The 24296-nt window shown below is 40.2% G+C and overlaps 1 protein-coding gene and 1 long non-coding RNA gene across 4 annotated transcripts in view; one reads left to right on the plus strand and one right to left on the minus strand.

The window, feature by feature from the left end:
* Window positions 1-5391, minus strand: part of LOC137223460 (uncharacterized) — a 31671-nt gene extending 26280 nt beyond the window's left edge. The window contains exons 1-2 of the long non-coding RNA XR_010942884.1: window positions 5176-5391; window positions 4909-5035 (exon numbers count right to left, since the gene is read on the minus strand). This is a non-coding gene — a long non-coding RNA (uncharacterized lncRNA). The remainder of the gene's footprint in view (window positions 1-4908; window positions 5036-5175) is intronic.
* PDE5A (phosphodiesterase 5A) overlaps window positions 1-24296 on the plus strand; it is a 142544-nt gene that overhangs the window by 97698 nt on the left and 20550 nt on the right. For all 3 annotated transcript variants that reach the window (XM_067735194.1, XM_067735196.1, XM_067735195.1), the window contains exons 12-15: window positions 8970-9116; window positions 13809-13934; window positions 15372-15466; window positions 23637-23724. In XM_067735194.1, the coding sequence (XP_067591295.1) occupies window positions 8970-9116; window positions 13809-13934; window positions 15372-15466; window positions 23637-23724 (456 nt within the window). The remainder of the gene's footprint in view (window positions 1-8969; window positions 9117-13808; window positions 13935-15371; window positions 15467-23636; window positions 23725-24296) is intronic.

Genomic DNA, 24296 nt, shown 5'->3' on the forward strand with positions numbered 1-24296 from the left:
GGGAGGTCTGAGGTCTTCTGCCAGCGTTCAGTAGATGCTCTGTAGGAGTTGTTCCATGCGTAGATGTATTTCTGGTGTATCTGTGGGGAGGAACGTGATCTCCGCGTCTTACTCTTCCGCCATCTTCCCGGAAGTCTCTTGAGCTTCTTATATACTAATTAGATGCTAACCAAATCTGAGTGTATTAGTCCCAATTGTAGTCATACATTTTCTCTGAAGTTTTACTTATAAGCACATATGTATTTTATTGGAATCTTGACATTATTATGTGCCTTCATTACATGGTTTTGAAAAACCTTATGCTCATTATTCAAGTTGTTTTTATAGTCTGTGCCTCTTCCCTATTGAGATTTAAAGGAATCCATTTATATAATGTTAGAAAGAAGAAAAAATAGTAAAATATGTTAATATAGTTATTGAAGAAAATATGCTAATCTAGTCCTGCTAGGCCTTATTCATGTCTTTATTCTCTTTAAGATTTGGTTCCACATGCTGAGTTGGAATATTCACCTCTCTTTGTATTAGTAGGTTTCTTTCTCATTCATATTTGGATCCAATTCCTTCTTAGAGAAAGATATATTCTAACAGCCTTGTAAACTAATTGTGTGGGGTTTTTTCTTTGAAAACACATTTTCTGTGCATGTTAAACGTGGGGAAGAGAGACATTAGCCTTCTGGAAAGTGTAATGTGATGGCTGTCAGCGTGGCTTTTTTCAAAGACCCAGACCCAAACTGCTCTGCATAAGAGTGCCCCAAGAGGCAGGCTAGTGATGGGGACTGATAAGGAGAACTTAAAATACCTGACTGAGCATCTCTCCTTGTGGCTACCAATAAACTCATCAAATACCTACATTAATTTTATTCCTGAAAATAATTTCCTTAAAGAATGGATCTTTGAGGAAAATCTCCTTCCCTCTTAACATCTGTATCGAATAAACATCAAGGAGTAATGTAACAAAATGCCTTCATAAAACACTGAAGCTAATTAGAAGAATTTGACATTTTATGGAAGACCAAGTTCAGTGGCTGCCTTTCTTTCAGACTGAATTTAATAAATAACTTTCTGAATAAGGGCCTTTCGTAAGAGTTGACAATTAGGAGTTGTTTCTGTAATTTCTATTTTAGCTCTTGAGATTTGATACTTCAGACCTCAGGCAGGCAGAATGCCTTTGATTGCAGTGTGACCTTTTTTGTGCAAAGATTATACAGTTGAGCAAATTGTGTAGCCACATGTCTTTATTTTCCTCCAAGGTTACCAGAGACTTTGCCACAGGCTAAATATATAAACCTTTTTCATGAGACATCCGCCAAAAATATGAAACTCAATAATTTTTAAATGACCCTTATATTTACCATACCCAAGTGTATTATTTTCCATGAACATGTGATTTATGGGCTTCAAGGAGACTATACATTTTATAAATGTATTATTTCCTATAAAGTTTCATTTCCACGCTTGTGTAAAAGGGACCCCAGTGTGTCCCTTTTTGTTGTGTAAATGGACTTATTTCATAATAAGAAATAGTTGAATAAAAGAAGAGCTGTCATTTGTCTTAAGTAAGGTACTGATAAAGCTCTGAAACAATTCTCTTTGACTTTAGAAAAATAGGTGACCTTACTAGTCAGGATTCTCCAGAGAAAAAGAAGCAGAAGGAGATTTTATATATGCGTAAATGAGAGAGAGAGAGATTCTGAGGAGTTGGCTCACATGCTTGTGCGGGCTGAGAAGTCCACAGTCTGCTGTCTGCAGACTGGAGACCCAGGAAGACCAGCGGTGTCATTGAGTTGAGTCTAAAGACCTGAGAGCAGGGGAGCTGATTGTTGAAATCCCAGGCCCAGTGCCTGAGAAGATAGGAGATACCCCATTCCAGTGGGCTTGGAGGAAGCAAGAAGGGGCACGTTCCTCCTTCTTCCACCTTTTGTTCTGTCGGGCCCTCAGTGGATTGGATGATGCCCTCGCACGTTGGGGAGTACAGTCTCCTTTACTGAGTCCACAGATTCCAATGCTCGTCTTATCCAGGAACACCCTCACAGACACACCCAGAAATCATGTTTCATTTGGGCACCCTGTGGCCAGTCAAGTTGCGACATAAAATTAACTATTACAAGTGACTAAAAAAGGTAGTTAAATGTGTACTTACATTCTCTGTCATTATGTTGTTAGGGATCACTTACGCAAACTTATTAGCATCCTTGTGTTGTTGCACTTAAACGATATATTTCAATTTTTTGTGTGTCTGTCTTCTCCGTCAGACTGTTAGTTCTTGAGTCATAATAATAATAGCTACTATTTAGTGATTGCCTAACAGGAACCTGGTTTACATGTTTTGTTGAGTAACTGAGTGAATGATTCTGGAAAATTAAGACTTTTAGGAAGCCTATAATCTAGCATGAAATAACACAATTCACGATCCTTCAATGCATTCAACAAGATTATGCTTTCTTTTTTCTTAAAGTGATTATGAAGCTAGAAATAATTTAGTAGTTGATGAAATGAATAAAACAGCGGCTAACTGGTCATAGAGCTTTCATTTTCATGAGTATAGCATGATGGTTAAGAACGTGAGTCTAGAGAGAGATGTCTAGGTTCAGATTCCAGCTCCGTGATCTCGGGTAAATCTGTGACTTCTCTGAGCCTCAGTTTCTTCATTTGTAAAAAGAGAATAATGAAAGAACTTAGAGAGTTGTAGTGACCAGAGCTCCTGGTACACATGCCTCCCCCCCTATTATGTGTCAGTTATTATTAGTAATGGTGATAGTGGGAGGAAAAGCAGTTCTCCTAAGGTAGTAGGAGCAACGTTGAGGCCTTCATCTTCTCCGTCATGTTCCAAGCCTTTTTGCCCAAGCCATTCTAATTATGCACCATCAAGAAAGTTGTTGGGGGATGGAGGGAATGAAAAGTGCCCACCAAACTGAGAAGGTATCTTGAGACTGAAAAACAAGGCAGGCAGCTCCACACACAATGGATCAGTTCATCGTAGTGTAACTTACAGGGCAGGATCGGATGGACAACAATTTGGAAGCATTCACAGCTGCACTCCACACCACCGAGGGACCACTGGGACAATTTTATGGTTAATCTAGGGTATACAGGTATGTGCTTAGAAACAGGGAGTGCATTCCTAAGTCAAGATTTATGAATGGGTAGCTAGTCTCAGGGGCGCTGGGAATTCCTCAGTGAAGGTCTTCATCATTGTTTGGAGCTAACAGAGCATTGAGGCCACCTGGACCTAATGATTGTTAAAAATATCTATTAACTACAAAGCCCTTGATGACGGAGAAATGATTTACCATATAGTACAGTCCTGGGGAGAGTCAGTGGAAGGACAGGAGGAACTGTATGGGCCCAAGATGGTGTCAGTTATGCTAACAATCATACAAAAGTATGCACTCATTTTTGAATTAGCCAAAAAAGAACAACAGGTGGGTGGAAAACAGGTAGGAAGAAAAAAGCACCATGTGTTCTAAAATAAATGTAAACCTTTTGTTTGTGAAGTGTAACCAATTCTCTACTTGAGGGGAGTTATCTAGAGTTGACCATTTTAAGTAACATCCTACCCAGAGCTGCTAAAAAGTAGAAAACTTTTGGTCATTGCTTTCCCATCCTGAGTTTCCAGTGTTCTTGCAAGTGAATCAATCAAAATTTAATGACACTTAAAACAAGCTGAAGCTGAGTTTTTTCAATTACAGTAGCGAAGTATTCATTGTGCAGATGAAAGAGGGAATTCAGCTATAAAAATTTTTTCAAAAGTAAATAAAGTGAATAATTGAACTGTAAGAGAAGAAGTCATAGTCTATAATTTATCCGTTGTGTCTCACTCAGCATGGTTCATTACTAATGTTTGTGTTATAGCTCTTTGCCAAATTAAAGTAAATATTATGAAGAACTGACTAGGTGCTTGATGATCACAAAAAGTTTTTCATTTATACATTCACATTTATCTATTTTATGTGGGTATTATATTAGGTGTTACAAATATAACAATAAGTAATCAATCTCTGTCCTCTTGGAACTTAAAGAATAGTGAAGGACTATATGTATAACTTAATTATATAATATTATATAATTATCAGAAAAAAAGCTATGACTGTAAAGTATAGGCATCATGAAATTATATACTATAGACATATTCTAGAGTGAATGGTTTGGGATGTGTGTAGTTATCCACATCTTCTTAAATGTCTCAGTTCCATTCTTGGTGCCCCACTTACTCCTGATCAATGCTCTAATGTTCACATAAGAGATACGGCAAGTCTGTGATTTCATCCTACACCGTCATTCAGCAGCCTACAGGATAAGACTGTGTGTGGGTTTCGAGATCTGGCTCACTTTGGAAACTTTCATGTAAGCCAGAATCAGAAAGCCACTAGGCCATCTCCTTCCAGAATCAACCATCGCAGCATATGTTGGGAGTGAGAAAGCTGCTGCCAGAACTGAAGTCTTCACAGCTGCATAATACCCGCTGGAACCACATTTTAGAAAAACGGGTTCCTCATGTGGTAGGCACTGTGTTAGTTTGAAATTCAGGTATACCTCATTGAAGAAACCAAATTTCATCTGGAACCCTAGCTGAAAGGGAGTCAGGGAAATATATTTTTGAGCTTTCTTAACTCTTCAGAAAATGAAGGCTCACTAGGAAGAGGTTGAAATAGATGTTATGTTAATGGAGTCTTGCTACAGTATCTACCACAGAGACCCGGAAGTGAAAGAGACAGCATTAATTAACCTTGAAAACAAATGGCAAAAACATAGACACCTCTCCCCACCTTGCATAAAAAAGTCAAATGATGGCAATTTCCAAAAACTCAATTTTTCATTTAGAGCATTATTGCAGTAAGTATAGAGGCTACCACGCACCCATGAAAAGCATAGTATAACCGTAACAGCTAAGGAGCACCATCCATTTACCTTAAATGGTGAGAGAGTCAGAGACGGAGCTTGGGCCTGTACAGGAAGGTCGCTGGCAAGATTTAGATGCCACTCACAGGGTGGCCTTGGATTCCAAAGTGAGAAGGCAGTTATAGATCCTGGAGTCCTGTGGACACAGAGATAAATTAAACCTTAGAGACAACCCCCTCATTTTACAGGTGAGAAAATGGGCAGAGGTTGAACATCTTGTTCAGGGTGACAGAGTCAGTGGGGCATCGGGACTAGAAATAGCAAACATTCCTTTACCATGTGCTTCACCTTGCTTTCAGGTTTCTCTTTTTATGATCATTATCTAATGCCAAATGCAGATGTGGTAGCTGATCTAGGATAATGCCGGCTGGTGATCAGTTTATTATATAGATCCTCATCAGTCCGACGGTACTCAGAACAGCTGGTTTTAATTAAAGATCACTGAGCAGTTAAAGTATTTTTATAGCTCTGAATACTGCTTCCTTTAACCCAATCCAGTCCTACTCCCAAGGATATGTCCAGTTCCACCCTTAGTGAATTTCACTTCCAGAGTTTTGTTTTGTTTTGTTTAATTTTTGCAAGAATGGTGAAAAGGGATCAAGACTTTAGAAAAAAGAGTCATAAAAAAGGAACTTGAATGAAGAATTTCCTCTAAAGAGTCACGAGAGGTAACTAGTTTCTTTATGAGTTTGAGTGGCAGATATAATTAAAGAACTCAGAAGAAAAATGACTTTGTACTACCAAACGGTTTGCCAGGTTGAATCTTTAACCCAGGGAGCTTTGTATATTCTTTATATTCTGTATTTGGTTAATTTGACACAAATTAGAACTCCCAACCCTAGAAAGGCTTAACTATATTCAGATGAAGCACTAAAATATCTAATTGCTATTGCCTGAGAATTCACAGGCACTCTGCTTTCATGTGGGGAAATAAGCAGTATTGTGCAGTATTAGGTGGTATCATAGTTCCAGAAGCTCGAATTGGATTAGTCAACCATAATACATATACACATTTATAGCTTTACAGAATCTATAAAATATGTTACTTGTTTGTCTTCAACATCATGATGCAATAAGTTATATTATCCCCCAAAGAAAAACAAAGTCAGAAGTCTCACTTTGCAAATTCTAACAAATCAAACGGTCAGTGAAGGAAGCTATAAAAATCCAGAATTGTATATACATAACCTCTCCCAGAAATACCACATATTTTTTCCCTGCTATTAGTAAGATGTAGACTATTTCGTTTTATAAAATGGTAAGTTAGAATGACAGGCAATATGTTTTACTTAAAATCCCCTTTATCCCAAGCCCTTTCAGGGCAGACAGAAAGTTGAATTCTCTTGTGATGCTCAGAGAAGCAGTTTACGAGAGCTTTAAATGATGTGTGACTTTCTCATGGCTTATTAGCAATCGATCCCAAGAATTCCGAACCTCTGTATCACTGACCACAAGTTTCTGAAGGAAAATGTCTGCACATCCCCCCAGGTCAGCTTAGAAAGGTTGAGTCGTGGTGTGACGTGGCTGAACAAGCAGAAGAGAAGCGTCTTTGCTCTCAGGAGAGAGCGGTCGGGAGTTAGAGTGTATAATGGGGCGAGGCACAAGCCATGTTGGCCGTCTTCATCCCGTTGTGTTTAGAATATCCTTTGTGGAAGGAAAGAGGGAAAACTTCCTGCTCTAAGAATAATGATGCCCTAAGGAACAAACATCTGTTCTCTTGTGCAATGTTTAAGGGAAGCAGCTGTCATCTGCTCTGAGTTAAAAGGTGGGCCTACTCCCACCTCCACACTTCCCCGGTCCCCTCAAGCTGTCTGCTCCGTCTCGATGTTGGAGGCTGGTGTAAACAGCGCTACCCTTTCTCGGTGCATTTTCAGCCCTCCTTTCTTCCCCTAGTTCAGCCCACGCATTAGCCTGTCGAATTGACTGAACAGAAGGTGTATTTCCTCGTGAATTTTGGGCTTGGGCAAAAGAGTCTTGGTTTGGAGTATGAAGAGGGTGACATTCTTTTAAAGTTTAATCAGGTCTGGTATATGTAAGTAAAACACGAGGGTCCCGATGAGCAGAGAATGTGCGCGCGCTCTCAGGCTGGTAGGGAAAGTTCTAGATTGCTCCATAAGGTTTTAGTAGTTTTGACCTTTTTACTTCACAAAAGATGGAGGGGAGGCAGAGAAGTGATATACCAGATTCTCAGAAGAAATTTAAGGGGTTTGGAGGGAATCAAGGAAAAAACATTGGAAAGAACCTGGTTTTCTTCCCTCTGCCCCACACCAAGTTAAAGCCTCTTTTCATCACGTCAATCTCAGCCACATCTGGCTAAGGCAGTTACAGTGCTGGCAGAGTGAATAGTCAAGGGGATGGAGAAGTGGGGTTCTTACAAGTTCTCATGCGGCAGGGGCGCGGCAGGAAATCTAGGAGAGAAGCCTGACAGCTTTGCTCAGTATGAGGGAGCCGGGGGCCCTCGGCTGTGGCCAGCATTGCTTCATGGGAATTGGGGCTCAACGTGGCCGGATTTTCCAGGAGACGCCAGAAATCCTGTTTTATTGTTAAAACTCTCCCAATTTTTAAATAGTATAACAAATTCGGTGGTTTTTAAAAAATATTCAGTACCAAACCAAACGAATTGGAATGCATTTGCCAGGTCTGCTAGTTTTCTAACTCAAGTTAATGGGCTCCACTCTCCTAAGAAGTTTTGGGACCTTAAAACCAGAACTTATAACTCAAATTAAGTGAAGGGAATAAGATTTTTCCCCTTCCATTCATTTAATAAATATTCATATTAACAAATATCAAAACTGTATCCATCAGTAGACACAATGGATACAAAGATGTGTAAGGTACAGCCCCACCTGTCAGTCGCAGTGTACTTAGGAGACAGATAAACAAGAAATTACATTATAGTGAACTTCGTGTAATTAAACAGGTATTCCCAAGGTGGGATTAGCTCTGAAGGGCATTTAACTCTTATTTGGATGGGAACTGTGTCTTAAGTCCTTTAGTTAAAGAAAGTAGGAGAAGCAGGAGGTAAAAGGAACATTGATTTAAAAAAAAAAAGAGCAAGGTGTATTTGAAGAAATTGCAAGTGTTTTACTACAATTAAATGACTAACAAATCAAAACTGAGGATGTTAATTAAAACACAGATCCCCCTCCAAAACACCAGTTTCTTAACCCATCCCAGACCTACTGAATCAGAATCACTAATTCTTTTTTTTTTTTTTTTTTTTTTGCGGTATGCGGGGCTCTCACTGTCGTGGCCTCTCCCGTTGCGGAGCACAGGCTCCGGACGTGCAGGCACAGCGGCCATGGCTCACGGGCGCAGCCGCTCCGCGGCATGTGGGATCCTCCCGGACCGGGGCACGAACCCGCGTCCCCTGCATCGGCAGGCGGACTCTCAACCACTGCGCCACCAGGGAAGCCCACTAATTCTATTTTTAATAGGCACCCTAGGTGATTCTTGTGGTCAGGCTTGAGTAAAGTAGGTTCTGTTGGTCTCTAGATTAGAGATTGTGTCAAATCTGAGAGCAGCATAATCTGTCTGCACTGGAAGCCAGGCTCCAGTCCTTACCTGGCTGTGCTACCATGGGTAAGGAAGTGTTCATCCATGCTCACGTTTCTGTACTTGAAAAATGGAGCTAGAGTATCGATTTCATAAGGTTGTCTTGAGAGTTAAATGTAAAAAGCTTAGAACATTATCATTATCCTGCTCACCACTTATCCTCTGGGACGGGGCCAATAATTACTCAATAAGTATCTGTTGAACGAATAACACTGAGGAGGTATAAAGGGGCAGGATCACTGGAGTCCTTAGTTCTGCCTACTGTTCTAGGTACAGTTACCCTCTCTCCTCCACCTGGCCTACCTGGAACCATATTAGTTACCCACATGTGGCTCAGTTAAAAAAAAAAAAAAGAAATGGAGTAACTTCTACATTAAAAGCTTTCTAGTATATGACATTAAAAGGAAAAAAAATAAACACAGTGTGCTATTTCCCCATAGCAAAGCAAGAAAACTTTGTGAATCACTGCTGCTTTAACAGCTTTATCTCACTTTCTTCTTCTCCCCTTACCTAAGGCTGCCATGGTACCATCTGCCCAGACACTTAAAATCACCGACTTCAGCTTCAGTGACTTTGAGCTGTCTGACCTGGAAACGGCACTGTGCACAATCCGGATGTTCACTGACCTCAACCTTGTGCAGAACTTCCAGATGAAACATGAGGTAGGAATGCAGTGATGTCCTCTGGAAAGCGTGTGTGTGTGTGTGTGTGTGTGTGTGTGTGTGTGTGTGTGTGTGTAAGGGAGAGAATTAGTTTTGGACACTAGTACGGAATAAGGATTTTTAAGTTTCAGAGATTCATATACTGTCACCTAATGCATATCCAGGGTGTTTAAAGAAAAGTTATCAACCATTAAAAAGACATGTATTGGGTTCCCACATGTATCAAGCACCAGGTTGAAGAATAGGGGAGAATATTCCCAACAGTGAGAGCAGCATGTGCAAAGGCAGGATGACAGAGAGCGGGGTTGGAGGCATGGAGCACTGGTGAGGGGCTGAGAAAAGCAACCAAGAAGCAGATTCTGTAGAACCTTGTACACTATTCAGAGGAATTTGGATTTTATCCTGAAAACAATGGTGAGTCACTGAGGAATTTTAAGTAGGGAAGTAACGTGATCTGATTGTGGAGGTTACGATAACACAGTAGAAAGAAGGACCAAAACAGAGTGAACTCCTTTGGAAATGAGGGAGTGAAGAGGTTGATGGGAAGCCAAGCTCTTGGTTCAAACAGGGTCACCCATATGGAGTAAAGATGAAAACTGATTTTAACCCCCGTCGATTACCTTATTCGCCTCTCAGAAAATAGCAAGACTGAAATCAATACCTTCTAATACCAGTTGGGAGATATCAGGGAATTCTATTCTGTTTCATAATGGCTACGTGTATCTCATCAAAGAATAAGGGAGAATAGAAAGGCCGATATGAAAAAAAAAAATCAGTAATTTGCCTTTAAAACTCCTTTTTTTCCGGTCAGTTGAATGTCTAGTCTCCTCGTACAGATTTCCTATCTGGAAATGTAAATACCTTGAAGGCCTCCACTATCCAGCAATCCATTCATTCATAAAATGAATATTTATTAACAGTAAGCAGTGTATCCTGTACTGTGCTAGGTACACATTTCAGTGATGATTCGTCCCTGCTCTCAAAGCCTCACTGAGGCATGAAAACTGAGGGCTAATATAGCTAAGGTTAATACAGTGTCATTTCTGGTATTACTGGGGGCCCGGATCTAGTTCTTTCTTTAATTTAACCGGTTTATATTACTCTTGGGTGAAAACAAAGACCAACTGTCTGTAGACTCTTCTCTAGTAATACTTCACTCCTATAAGAGCGTGTTGATTAAGAGATCATATCATTTAATTATTTTAAGAAGCTCTCAAGAAAGATTCTTTGGTTATTATTGTCCCTGTTTTACAAATGAAGAAATTGACATAGCATGGTGGAGTAGAAAGTTCATGGATTTTGAGTCATAGCTCGACTAGTGATTACCTCTAACTTCTTCAGGCAGTTAATCTCTCACATTCTCAGTTTTGTAATCTGTTCACTGGGAATAGTGGTACGACCTCCCCAACGGGAGTCCTGTGAGAATTACACATGCATCTGTGAGACTGTCTATTTGCATGCATGTGTATGTGTGCACACTTGTATATTTCGATTAACACACAGGTGTAGAGTACATGTCAGTTATCCCTTCCTTAGACCAAATTTGACCATGGTTATATTTCCCTATCAGATTTCTCTGTGGTAGGTTACAGGGCTCATTTTAAAAAGCCTTTTCTATTAATGGAATGAAGATCTCATTTAGAGCCAGAAGTTCTAAATGCAAATCTCAGTTCTGCTTCTTGCTAGTCACGGGACTTCTAAACCTAGATAGCGACTCAAATCCCTTTCCATTCCTGAGATCGCCCATACTTTACACCAGTGCTGATTCTGTTGAAAGGGCCTGGACAGAACAGGAATATGATCCTTGTACCTATTTATGAAATTCTTATATAAGTTGATTTATTTCTTATTTCTTAAAAACATAAGCTTTTAGATAGCATTTGAGTGTTGGGTATGAAGATAGTCACTGAGAATTTCTTTTACAGTCTTTATTTTTACCTTTCCTTGAATGTTTATCCATTAGGCAGATATTTCTCCTCGATGTCTCATTCATCTACTCTCCTTTTCTGTTTGAATAACTACTATTCTAATTCCGGCCAACATCAACACGAACATTGCTATTATTCTGGTTGGCCTTCCTGCCTTAGTGACTCTTCTGTTTTGTTTATTTGAGATATTATTGTCACTGTACATTTCAGATATAATTTTAGGATGATAAAACTAAAATGTTACTGCTAGGGAGGATGTTAAGCACCATGAAGTGCCCCGACAAAGAATATTTCCTGCTGAAAGTTATGTCAGATCTTCCTGTCTCTGCTTGGCTTCCAAATCTTGAGTTACTCTCCTATAATTCTTGCTGATCTCTGAAGCAGATTCTTCAACTCTACTCCAACAAATCTGCGTGTGCTGTACTTGTTTTCCTTGACCTTCTGTCTTTTACGTGTCATTCCTCCCCTGAATGGACAGGATGGCTCCACTTCCAAGTCTGCTCCAAGTATGTTGTGCCATAACATAACTTTTCCTCAGAGCCTGACTTAAAAATCTCTATTTCTGGGAGAACCCTAGGATTGACTTCATGCCACTTGGAATGCTATTGACAGTTTATAAATTTGTGCTCTCATTTTTATGTGAATTTATTTCCTTTATATGTGTGCTTTTGTTACTTTCACTCACTACTGATTGAAATTCTTGAAGGCAGGAGCTAAGCTGTGTTTTTTCTTTCTTCGCTTTCTCCCATAGCATCTTAAGGATGCCGTGCGGGACTTAGGGAGCCTAATGTTGGAGACTGATTCAGTGTATTGAGCATGCTCCCTAGGGTCTTCCAAACTGCACATAATTACTCAGCAGTCCTGTACAAAAGAGTGTACTACAGATATGAACACGCCAGGCATATCCACCAAGCATTAAGCAGATCTGACCATAATTTTCCTAAACGCTGTTAAGAACATTTGAGAACAGAATCCAAAACTGTACTTGAATCTAGTTACTAATTAGATACAGTTGGGTATCCATTGGGTTACCTAGTTCAGTAGGCCCATTTCCATAGAAGCAGTATAGGGAGTTCCCTGGCGGTCCAGTGGTTAGGACTCAGCGCTTTCACTGCCATGGCCCGGGTTTAATCCCTGTTCGGGGAACTAAGATCCCACAAGCCACGCAGTGTGGCCAGATAATAAAAAGAAGCAGAATAGAGTAGTCCATCAGGAATTAGGTTTCATAAAGTCATTTTGGTCATTATTTCACATTATATGCATAAGTGCCTATTTAATTATATCTACAGATTTATGATTAGTAAAGAGATATGTCCATAGGTTAAATTTCTGGGTTTTCCTGCTTATTTTCCTTGACTCTTTAATTAATCGCCAGTAATTTTCCATCACACTTCACTTTCTAAGCATATCAAAGAAAATTAATTGCTCTTACTTAAAATTCTCCTAATAAGATAAATCTATCATCTTCGGGGTCGACTTTGTTGAGAAATGGTCATGCTGCAGTGTACTTCAGGTTAGCACGTCAACCTTAGGCATACGGAAATCCTCTGGGAAATATGGTTACTCGGGGGTGAAAGAGCTAGGGGACATTTGGGTTCTTTTTATCAGAATTCCCTGTGAACTGCGTCATAGAACTGGAACAAAGAGACCTGAAAAGAAAAGGGAGGATATGAAAGCATTGATTTTTCTGCCAAATCCTCTATAAACAATTTCTACCAACAAAGAAGAAACCTTGTTTTTGGCCTACTTTTGCAGCCAATCAAACTGTGTTGAATATTGTTAAAGCAACATTCGTTTCCCTGGTACTTTTTCTATTCCCCAGGGCAATGCCCTTTGTGTTTGAAATATCTCCAGTGATACACGTAGGGAGAAGCACATATTTATTTTTAGAGATCCCCAAAAGTATAGTAAATCATTCAGTATTGAAGAGAGCCAGACTCTGATGCTAACACAAACACAAAATTATCAAGCTTACAGCCCATGAGTCCCTGGGGATTTTACTGAATACACCACTAAGGAGTTGAATTAAACCCAGCTTGTGAGATTTTTCTGAAATCTATCCTTTTTTTCCCCATCTTTTAAAATATGTGTATAACACACACACACACACACACGCGCGCGCGCGCGCGCCAGGGCTTTATGTTGCATATATTATTTTTTGTTAATTACTTCTTGGTAACCAAGCAGTAACTCTGCCTGAATATTTAAGCATAGTTTAAAAGGGACAAAGATTGGGACTTGGAGCTCCAGTTTGTCCTTGGACATGTGCTGTGTGCCTTGCCCCCAAGCCATCCCCAGAGCCTCACACAATTACTTTTGCAGACATACAGAATGGGAGCATGAGAAGAACTGGAGACTGGCTGCTTGCATGGCTCCCTGAGAGTGAATTCGTGCACGTGTGACTGCCTACTTGGACTCTCCTAATTGATGACACATGGACATAATATCTTTTAAAAAGCTAGTCTGTGCCCTACCCATGACAAAAGTACCTTTCTTCGAGCTGCCTTGCATTTCACATCTAATTTAGTTAGCACGGTGGTTTGCATGGTAGGCTCTGAAGTCAGACTGCTGAGGTTGCAAGCACTGTGACCTTGGGCAAGTCTCTGAATGTCACTTTCCTCATCTGTACAATAATCAAAACGGTAGTGCCTCCCTCAGAGTCCCGGGAGTTAGATGTAAATGCTTTGTACATTGCGTGAAGATTAATAAACGTGTGATAAATGTCAGCAGTTATTTTTACTACTTAACGCTTTATTTCCTAAAGGTTCTTTGCAGGTGGATTTTAAGTGTTAAGAAGAACTATCGGAAGAATGTTGCCTATCATAATTGGAGACATGCCTTTAATACAGCTCAGTGCATGTTTGCCGCACTAAAAGCAGGCAAAATTCAGGTACTTCTTAGAGCCATTTATATATTTAAGACATTTTGTTGCTTTGCTGCAAGAATACAGCATATTCTTTCAAGTGTTTTTTTAATGTGCACTAATGACGATTGAGAATAATATTTAATGCCACTTACAAAATAAATTACATTTTGTTAATTAAGGAAGACTGGTATGGCAAAATAATTTCTAATTTTCTTTCATATATAATATATATGGCCTATTTTTAAAAATCTTTAAAATAGCTTCATGTTAAACTTAATAGCCTTTGGGCAAATAAATGCTTCCTTCAGAAGAAAACTCTACAATATAAGAAAAGTATCAAATTTCTCATGTTCACATTCAACCTGCTCCATAGTAGAATTCCTCAAAAACCACTCAGGTCCTGAACTTGGCTCCATAGATGAGTCCAGGGTTCTCTGTCACATTTTCTCTGGAGCACTCTGTTAATTTTATAAGTACTATTTCATGGAAACGGTTTTGGTTTCATATACATTGACCAGAGACTGTTTACAGGAAGATCAATGCAGAAAACGTTCAAGTAATTCATTCTTTTCTGGGCCAAATTTTTCATATCTCTGTCCTTAGATTCTAACTTCAGTGGGAATCGACAAGTTATTCTATGTCAGTGATTCCAGGCATACATCATAAAACTGTTTTTAATTCAGAGCTTCCATGCTCTTTTTTATTTAATAAATTCTAAAAATGTTATTCTCTGTCTCTACTTTCATAGAGTGCACATTTTAGCTGGCTAGAGCTAAAAAAAGTGATTGTTGTCCAAGAAGCCATATCAGATACCATAGTAGTACTTTCCTGCCATAGCAAACATTTATAAAAAATAGGATGGAGCTTCCCTGGTGGCACAGTGGTTGAGAATCTGCCTGCCAATGCAGGGGACACAGGTTCGAGCCCTGGTCTGGGAAGATCCCACATGCCGCAGAGCAACTAGGCCCGTGAGCCACTACTACTGAGCCTGCGCATCTGGAGCCTGTGCTCCGCAACGAGAGGCCGTGATAGTGAGAGGCCCGCGCACCGCGATGAAGAGAGTGGACCCCGCATGCCACAACTAGAGAAAGCCCTCGCACAGAAAACGAAGACCCAACACAGCAAAAATAAGTTAATTAATTAATAAACTCCTACCCCCAACATCTTCTTTAAAAAGAAATATGTATATATATATATATATATATATATAGACTATAGGTGGACAGGTTATTGATTATTTGAGGCATTTGAACTTTTTCGGTTGATAATGATAATCCCATTCTGAAAACAAAGTACGACTGATTGCCTGCAGAATAGGATTCTAGCGTGAGTCCTATGTGACTAGAAAGCACATATGTAAAGCACTAAGGAGAAAACCACGTGATTGGTGGAAAGAGGTGGTATAATGCGCTTTACCAAATTGTTCTTTCTCTTTCTTTCTTCTGCTCTTCGGTCGTGCAGAACAGGCTGACTGACCTGGAGATACTCGCACTGCTGATTGCTGCCTTAAGCCACGATTTGGATCACCGCGGTGTGAATAACTCTTACATACAGCGGTAAGGCATTCACCCCAGCAACAGAAGAGATTGTTTCTTTTAAATTGTAGTTTTAAAAGTAAAAGCCACCGCATAATTTGATGGTACAAAATTTCAGTTGGTCAAGGTCCCATAACATACTCTGGTTTTATTTAAGGGAAATGGAAAAAATAATGCAAGTCCAATATTGTGTTGGTAACTTCTCTGGCCTGAAGTACAAAAACTATTTATGTTGAGAATCTTATTTCATTAGATAATTACCAAGCGTTTTGCTTTTGTTTATATACACCCAGCTTAGGAGCTTCATTGGAAAACTGTTAAGAGTAGATCAGAAAAGGTAGAATTTCACTCTGGAATAAAAGATAATATTTGAAAAGTGCTTAGCTCTATCCTAAGTACTTAGTAAATGCTGCCTAGAAAGAGGCTTTTGGTCTTAGCGAAGGCAGTGGAACACAGTGTTGGAGACTTTGGGCTCTGGGGTCAGACTTGGACTCAAATCCTACCTCTGCCACAGAGTTCCTCTGTGACCATGGGCAGGACACTCCTCTCTCTACACCTCCATTTCCTGGCTTGTGAAATCGAGATAACAGCATTCCTACCTCATAGGGTTCATATAAGTTTTAAGACATAACACACATCACTACCAGGTAGAATGCCTGGTACATATCTAAGTGTTAAATAAATCTTAGGAGCAGAAGCCTGCATTTTGGCTGATGTTGCAAGTAAGATACTAACTCTTCAGACAAGCTTTTCAGGCTCCCTTCTGAACCACGCTTAAGTAACATTTGCAATGACAAATGAGATAATAAAGGTGATATCACTTTTCATCAGATTTTTGAGCCACTGTGACATTTTTATTTTCTTGAAGCAAGTTAGTTGAAAGGCATACGTTTTAATGGTGAAATCTCTTACTACAGAGCATTTTTAAGGTATGCAAGTGATTCAACTAAAGCATAGATCTCTCTAGGAAATTCCACATGTCTGATATCTTGAGGGAATTTCAGAAAGCTCTCTAATCACATTCCCTTTATCTAAATACAGTAAACGGAAAACTTCATGTAAAAAGAATTGTAGCGATGTAGCAACCGTGTCCTCTGCTGACCTTTGATGGGAAAAGATAGCAAGCTCTTGCCTGACTATCAGAGGCTTGCTATCTCCTCTTTAAAGTCTAATGTTTTGGAGAACTGACTGGGTGACATGTCCTTTGTACCCTGTGCTTTGTCATGTGATTGTGGTCCTGAGCCTCCCATCAACACAGGAGTAATTATGGAAGGAAACAACGACGTGAAAAGATTCACAGCGCAGAGTCAAGCACAGCCTAAGGATGAGAGCCAGCAGTGCTGCCTTCTCTTCCTGCCTCAGCACTGAACACCATATCATTGGGATATGGATTATTAGTGTATGGATTGCCGTACTGCCCTGCTTTGGAGTGAAAAAAGCCACTAAGCTATTTTTTCCTTTGTTTATTTAAAAATAATTACCCGGAAAAACATCTGGAGAAACGTCATCCTCTCTTTGAAAAAAAAAAAAAGTCCTGGGAAAAAGTCAGACCACACAATCTTGCTTTCACATACACCGCAGAGCAGACTTACACTAAGTAATAATAACTTTTAAAAAAATTAAAGGAGTTTCAGAGATATTTATTTCTTCCTACATCCTTGTGGTTTGAGTAAAGGAAACCAAGAATTTCCCAGGGATGTTTCTTTTTTTCCTTTCCCTAGTGGTAAACGAGTGATACCTCCAGTAGGATTTTCTTAACCAGGGGACTCTTTGGAGACTAAGAGTATCAGAAACATTTCCATATAAAGAACTAACTTCTAAAAAGGTGTACTGTGTCCAGACCTCATCAGATATTCAAACACTCTATAGAGAAAACCAAAGCAGTAAGACACAAAAGTAAAAGTAATATATCAAAAAGACAAAAAAGCCCTCATATGGTAGCAAAGTTAGAAACTGAACTCTGTCATTTGTGCTTGTTGAACATCTTTTCAGAAAATTACATTGAAGTGAGATTTTCCTTGTTTAGAAAACTGTGTTTTGATTCAGTATCTGATTCTTTGATTCCTTCTTGGCCTAGGAAGATTGCCATTGTGAAGAGCGCTTCAAGTACGCCAGTGAAATCTTTGAGAGAAGAGTTCACTGCTTGTGCTTTCTTCTCCCACATGGGTGGATGGAGGCAAGAGTGATTCCAGATAGTTGTTGAATTATTCTTTTAAAAACAGGCAGTCATAGGAACAAAATGGCTGAAGCGCAGACATCTGCTTATGTAGAGAAATTTCCCCACGTTAGGCCTGCCGTCAATATAAGAGGACTCTTGTAGATGCATTTATTTGGTTAGATTCAGGATTGGTGTTTTATAAATATAGTGAAATTATCCTACATTTTAGGCAAAGAGATAATGTGCAGTTACTGGGGCCTGGTACTTTGCTAGGCAGAAAGAGAGCTATAAAAGTATAAAATTCGGCTTCTGTTATCAAGGAATTTGCAGTTTCATGAAACAATGGTGATTAATGCCAGAAGGTATCTAGTAAGTCCTGTGTTGTTTGATAACGTGGGCTATAAGTGGTCAGTAGAGGAGACTGACGATGATCAGTGTAGCCCATCCTTACTGTTAATGGAGGAGGTGAGACTGCAGCCGGATCTCTGAAGTGTGTAGGATTTGGAGAGGGGAGAGCATGAAGGTACTCCAGGAACACTGTGAAGAGGGCATATTCATGGAACAGACATGATGGCTAGTCTGACTGGTCAGAAGGCTCACTGACTAGGGATGGAAAGTAAGAGGATGAACAAGTGGAAGTTAGAAGACCCTTCCGAGGGAGAGCTGGAAAACCAAGCCGTGCATTTTATATTCGGCGTAGTGAAAAGACAAGGAGCCATTGCTGCAGTGGGTAATGAAGACATTGTTTAGGAAGAAAAGTCTGTAAGTAAGGTACAAGGTAAATGGGTAATAATTAGAACCACAGAGTTCCAGCCAGAAAGCTGTTAGGTAGGGGAAGCCAGGTGTATGTGAACATCACATATTAGCTAGAGAAAGGAAGAGACTGAAGGAGAAAATTGTGTAAATATTGAACAGCTAGTTATATGCAGGAACGAAGGGATAAAATCATGACTCTGGGTCCAAGAAATTAACAATAATGGTGCCACTGACAACAATGAAGAACTGAGAAGTGTGTATGCATGTGTGTGTCCTTTGGGAGGGAGGATGGAGGGGAAAGGAGTTTTGGCAATGAGGAGAAAGTAATACATAGTATGGAGGTTAGAAGAGGTAAAATGACCAAATGAATGTTTTTTTCAAGATTAGAGATTCAGCAAAATCAATAAAAAATTTCCTGGTACCGACAATCAGATCATGTATAGTTGTCCTGGAAGAACTTGCCCTGTACCATGGTCCTCTCTGCTCTGTGACAGAGGAACAGGAGTGAGCTAAGGTCGTGAATAGGCACGGTGGTAACAGGGTCAGCAGGCTCCTAGAGGCTTAAAAGAGCAGTAAAGACAGCACAGGAATCACAATTTGTGAAGTTCACACTGAGGAGAGTCTTTTTTAGCCAGTGAGATCATCCTTGGTAAGGTCGGAGGGCTTGAGAGACTAGAGATCTGAATATGAATAAAGTGCAAGTTCAGTTAGTCGCTAATAATAATAGTAATAATAATAATAGAAGCTAACACTTAATATAGGTCTTATCCCATGGCATTTGGAACTCCTTCTAGCACTTATGTACATGAGCTCATTTGGTCCTTAGACGACCACGCAGGAGCTGTGATGGTTATGGTGCAAATTTGAATCCTGACTCCTCTCACCTTGTGACCTTGGGCAAGTCATTTAAACTCCCTCTCTATGTTTCCTTCTCTGTATAGTAGAATAATGACAGTGCCTGTCTCACAGGGTTTCTTGTAAGGATTAAGGAGTATAAGTAGATGTAAAGTGCTTGGAACAGTACCTGGCACAGACTACATGCTCAACACGTTTTAGCTATTTTCACAGGGGGATACTGTTAAGGATAGATGGGAGTTGAAGATCTTGCTTTTTTTTCCCCAGGGAGGGACAGGGAGTAGCAAAGAGACTATGCCTGGTAGCAGCTAGGAGCTGTGGAACAAAGAAGGGACTGTCTATTGTTGATGTGAAAAAAGGGCAATCAGCAGAGTCAAGAAGGTCCAAGAACTGGGGTCACAAGGTCAAATGAATCATCAACTTGAATATCTGTGATCACAGAGAATAGGAACATAAAAAAACCCCTGACTCATAGAAGGCAATAGTGATGATTTGCATAGAAATTGTGAAGTTAAGAATTAAATGGGTTGGGACTTCCCTGGTGGCGCAGTGGTTGGGAATCCGCCTGCCAATGCAGGGGACATGGGTTCGATCCCTGGTCCAGGAAGATGCCACATGCCGCGGAGCAACTAAGCCACAACTACTGAGCCCGCATGCTGCAACTGCTGACGTCCGTGCACCTAAAGCCCGTGCTCTGCAACGAGAAGCCACTGCAATGAGAAGCAACAAAGAGTAGCCCCCCGCTCACTGCAACTAGAGAAAAGCCCGTGTGCAGCAACAAAGACCCAATGCAGCCAAAAAATAAAAAAAAAAAATTTTTTAATGCCAAATTTAAAAATAAATAAATACATTACCAAAAAAAAAGAATTAAATGGGTTGACATGGGTCACAAAGAATAGCTAAGAGATTTGAGCCCAGAGCAATATATATGGATGAGAAGCCAGATTAAGGACCGTTGTCAGAATCAGTGAAAAGGAGTACTGTGCTGGGGTGGCTGTGTTTTTCTCACAGAACTTTCATTTTCTATTGATTTCTAAGGTTCTGTACTCCTGAGACATTGGTTTGATTTCTGCATTGGCATCCTTACGCCACTCTCAGAGATGGACCAACAACTGCAGGACAAGAGGAGATGCAGGGAGGGCGTGCTAGCCCATGACTGCTCACTGACGTGTGGGAATAACCCAGCAGCAGGAGTGGTTTAATGGGTCCTTGTGACACACCCTCAAATAAAGAGGCAACGAAGCCTTGTGTTTGAAAGAGTAAAAAGTAGCAGGATATAGAATGCATTGGTTTCCATGAATATCTTTGTAAATGGAAAATTTGGGGAATTTGTCACCCTTTCATTGATTCATAAATCCATATTTTTAGAAGTAAAGGCAAACACATAATTTGCATTCATCTATCTCACAAGCCAAGAATTTTCTCTAATGTGAAACCGTCCTTTCTGCACTGTCTAAAAATGTAATGTGCGTTAGAAGTTTTAAACATGTCTGTGTTATATCCACCTAATCGCATTTCTAGTCCAGCTTCTAACTGGGTTGGTGAGTGGATACTGTGTGCAGAGTGCTGTGGGTCACAAGCCAGTGTGATGCAGTGAAAAGGATGCATGTGAATCCCGGCTCTGCCTTTTCTGTTGACCTTGAACAAGTTAGATAATCTCTCTGTACCTTTGGTCATCTAAAAAACAAATGCTAAAATGCCAGTTTTAGAGGTCTCAGCCTGGGTCACCCAGGAGGCACAGCCTGAGACAAAAGCTGGCGTGCATATAGCTTATTAGCGCGTGCGATCCCAGGGAGCAGGAATGCAGGCCTGGGAGTGGGAAACAGAGAAGGGAAAGCCAGGAGAAGGACGAGGTATCCAGCTGTCCACCCATGCAGGCAGCTGGTGCTCAGTCCCACCAGGCGCTTTTGAGAAGTCTTACGACATGAGACCCAGAACTGTTCGCAAAAGGACAGAGACTGCAGGGGGAGGGGCAGCTCCGCAGGCTGCCATACCCCACTGGTCACAGGGGACCTCCAGAGGCCTTAACTCCACACGCTCCAGGCTGAGTGAGTGTGAGTGCAGAGAGCCCTCCTGTGGGCAGAAGTGAGAGGTATTCTCGGCGGGCCAGGGCAGGCGCCTTCTGACGGGCTCCTCGTGCAGTTAGTTAGAGCAGGCGTGAAGCTGGACACTACATCAATGGCTGCAGTATGAGGTGGGACTGAAGATTCTGATGTGGTGAGCTGAAGTGTCCTACAGAGGACTATTGTAAAAATTAAATGTAAACTACTTAGCACAGTGCTGGACATGGCATAGGCTCTCAGTAAACAGTAATTGGTAGAGTCGTTTTCCCTAATGATAACAAACTCAAAAGGAATACAGGCTAACAGGGTAACAGCAGAATAAAACTGATACTAAGCTAATACTGGATGTGCTTGGATTCCTCGTATAAACGACAATAACAGATACTCTAGAAGCTTTTCCTTTTCTAAGTGAAGGGAATGAGGAAGGCGGTAGCTGTACTGAAGTTGACTTGAGCTTATCCGGTCTGAGTGATGAGAAAATGCTATTGCCAAAATAGAGACTATAGAATACAGGCAGGATTTGGAGGGAGATCATCGATTCTGTTTATGCTAGGCCCTCTCTTATCCCGGGCCATCTCCCTGGAGCACCTCGTCCACTCCTGTGGCTTGGATTTCCAAGCATGTTGATGTGATCCACATCTCTCTCTCCAGCCCAGACCCGAGTTCAGACTGTTATACCCATTTGGTTGTACCTCAGGCACCTTAAAATTAATAGATCCAGCACTCAACTAGTCCATCTTCCCCTCCTTCATCCCCCATCTCTAATCATCTTCTCCCTTTTTTCCTATGTCAGAAATGACAAAGCAGAAGCTTAGCCTCCATACTTTCCCCCTTCATCTCCCACATCCCCACTAGCTCCCAACATCAGGATTCATTGCCAACTCCTAACTAATCTACCTCCTAAGCAGCTCTTTTTATTTGGGATTCCACCACTGTAACCCAGGCTGTCTCTTACCTGGGTTACTAGAATGGTTTCCCACTAGTCTCCTAACTAAATCCCGGTAGTCTCCATGCATCTCCAGTCTTGGTTCCAGCAGATTTATCTTTTCTTACAAATCTGCTCATTTTAGTCCCTCCATTGCCTTCCCACTGTCCAGTGATAAGCACAGTATCTGACCCACGGTACAACTCACTAAATACGGAAGGAACAAAGAAGACAAGGCAGGAGTTCACTTGGGAAAGGTTACAACAACAAAACATGGCAGTTTGGAAGTCAGCAATATCCGTGGTGGGTTAAACACTAGTAGATGAGATCACCCATTCTCTTACCTTTATTTTCGTTTTACTGTTTTTGTTTTTCCCTTAAGCTTCTCTCACTCCAACTCATTTTTTCCTGTGTTACATTTCTTGTCTTGGGTAGGTTCTCTATCTTCAGCAAATAAAGTGCAAAGTAAAAGAATGATTCATGTACTAGTACAGAGGAATAACAAATCAATTGTGTTATCTAACACTTGTATCGTGCTTTACAATTCATAAACCCCTGTCGTATTAATTCAAGAAACAGAGACTTTCAGGAGCTATAACTTTCTGTCTTCCTTTTAAAGAACAAAGAGTGCAAATGGTGCTTTATGTTCACATGTGAAGGGTCATGAGAAATAGGTGGAGGACTCTGCTTGTCATGCTTTAGAACTTGATTTGTGACTCTGTTACATATAATGAATTGACTATAATATTCCTCCCCTCACTTCACTCAGCCAAATGGTCTTTACCATTTTCCCCAAGTTCATTTTAGAGCACCGCCAGGATGTCCTGCATTGAAATAACCTGGATCCCACGCTGGGAACTTTTTCTGACTCAGCTGTCTCCTTCCTTCCTCCAGAAGGGGATGTGCACCCACTGTCCCCCATTTCCTTGCCTCTCATCACTCACACCTCAGCTAATTCCATCTCAGTTGACTCTTTTCTTATATACAGGCACACATAGGGATGCTGACCTTCAGCCTTATTTCAGAAGAAAGGCTTGCATGGAAATTTGTTTCAGATTTTAAATTAATTGCACTTTTGAAACTGAAAACTATTATTGGCACAGCTATTTCAGGGATTTTTTTTGTGTGTAGAGAAAGTAATCCTTTGTCCTTATTCCTTCTACTATTTTAATAAATATTAAAACCAATCAAATTGTTCATACTTTGAACCGGCATCAGTTAACATTGGTATTTGAAAACAGTTTGACTCTTTATATGTATTTCCCAGAGATTCCCTCACTCTTCTTAGCAAAAGGAGAGAAAATTGTTAGCTGGATTAATTTTTGTGAAGTAGCCTCTTTTTCAGTTAACCAATAATAAGGAGAAATTGATAACTGATATACTGGGGAAACTGATAATTTTTTTAAACTTTCTTCCTTGCTTCAACAAACCCAGAAGTGAACACCCCCTTGCTCAGCTCTACTGCCATTCGATCATGGAGCATCATCATTTTGACCAGTGCCTGATGATCCTTAATAGCCCTGTAAGTACCTAATTTATGGTTGTAGAATTTTAACAGAGCACTTTATAAATTCAGTTTTATTTTTAAGTTTTGGATTTATTCCCAGCAACATAAATTCTTGAGCATGCTTTATTCCTTTTTGGGTAAGAAAGGCAAAGCCAAAACATTTGAGATCTTCGCAGCCTCACTTCTCTAGAAACCAAAACTGTCTAAATGTTGCCTGAAAAGGGAAAACTGGTTACTCACCTCCATTTGGTTATTCCAAATTAGAAACAAACAAAACTGGTATTTTATGGCTCTCAGTTCTGTTTTTGTTTTTGTTTTTGTCAAATGAAGTGGTTTATACTACTCTCAAAGGTTTTCTTTCATAAGGCAGTACCTTTTCCTCTTTTTATGGAAACTTTTGACCACTAATAAACATTTTCATTAAGGAATAAAGCTATTCAACAATTTGGCTAAATGAATATTTATCAATGTAAGAAAGCATATAGTATGTTACTCTAGTCATATTTTTGTTAAGGAAAATAAGGTTAAAATGATATATGCCAAAATGTTCGCAACGGCTTTGTCTAGTTAAACTATTAATATTTTTT

Source organism: Pseudorca crassidens, chromosome 4 (assembly GCF_039906515.1).
Source record: "Pseudorca crassidens isolate mPseCra1 chromosome 4, mPseCra1.hap1, whole genome shotgun sequence".
NCBI classification, from domain to species: Eukaryota; Metazoa; Chordata; class Mammalia; order Artiodactyla; family Delphinidae; genus Pseudorca; species Pseudorca crassidens.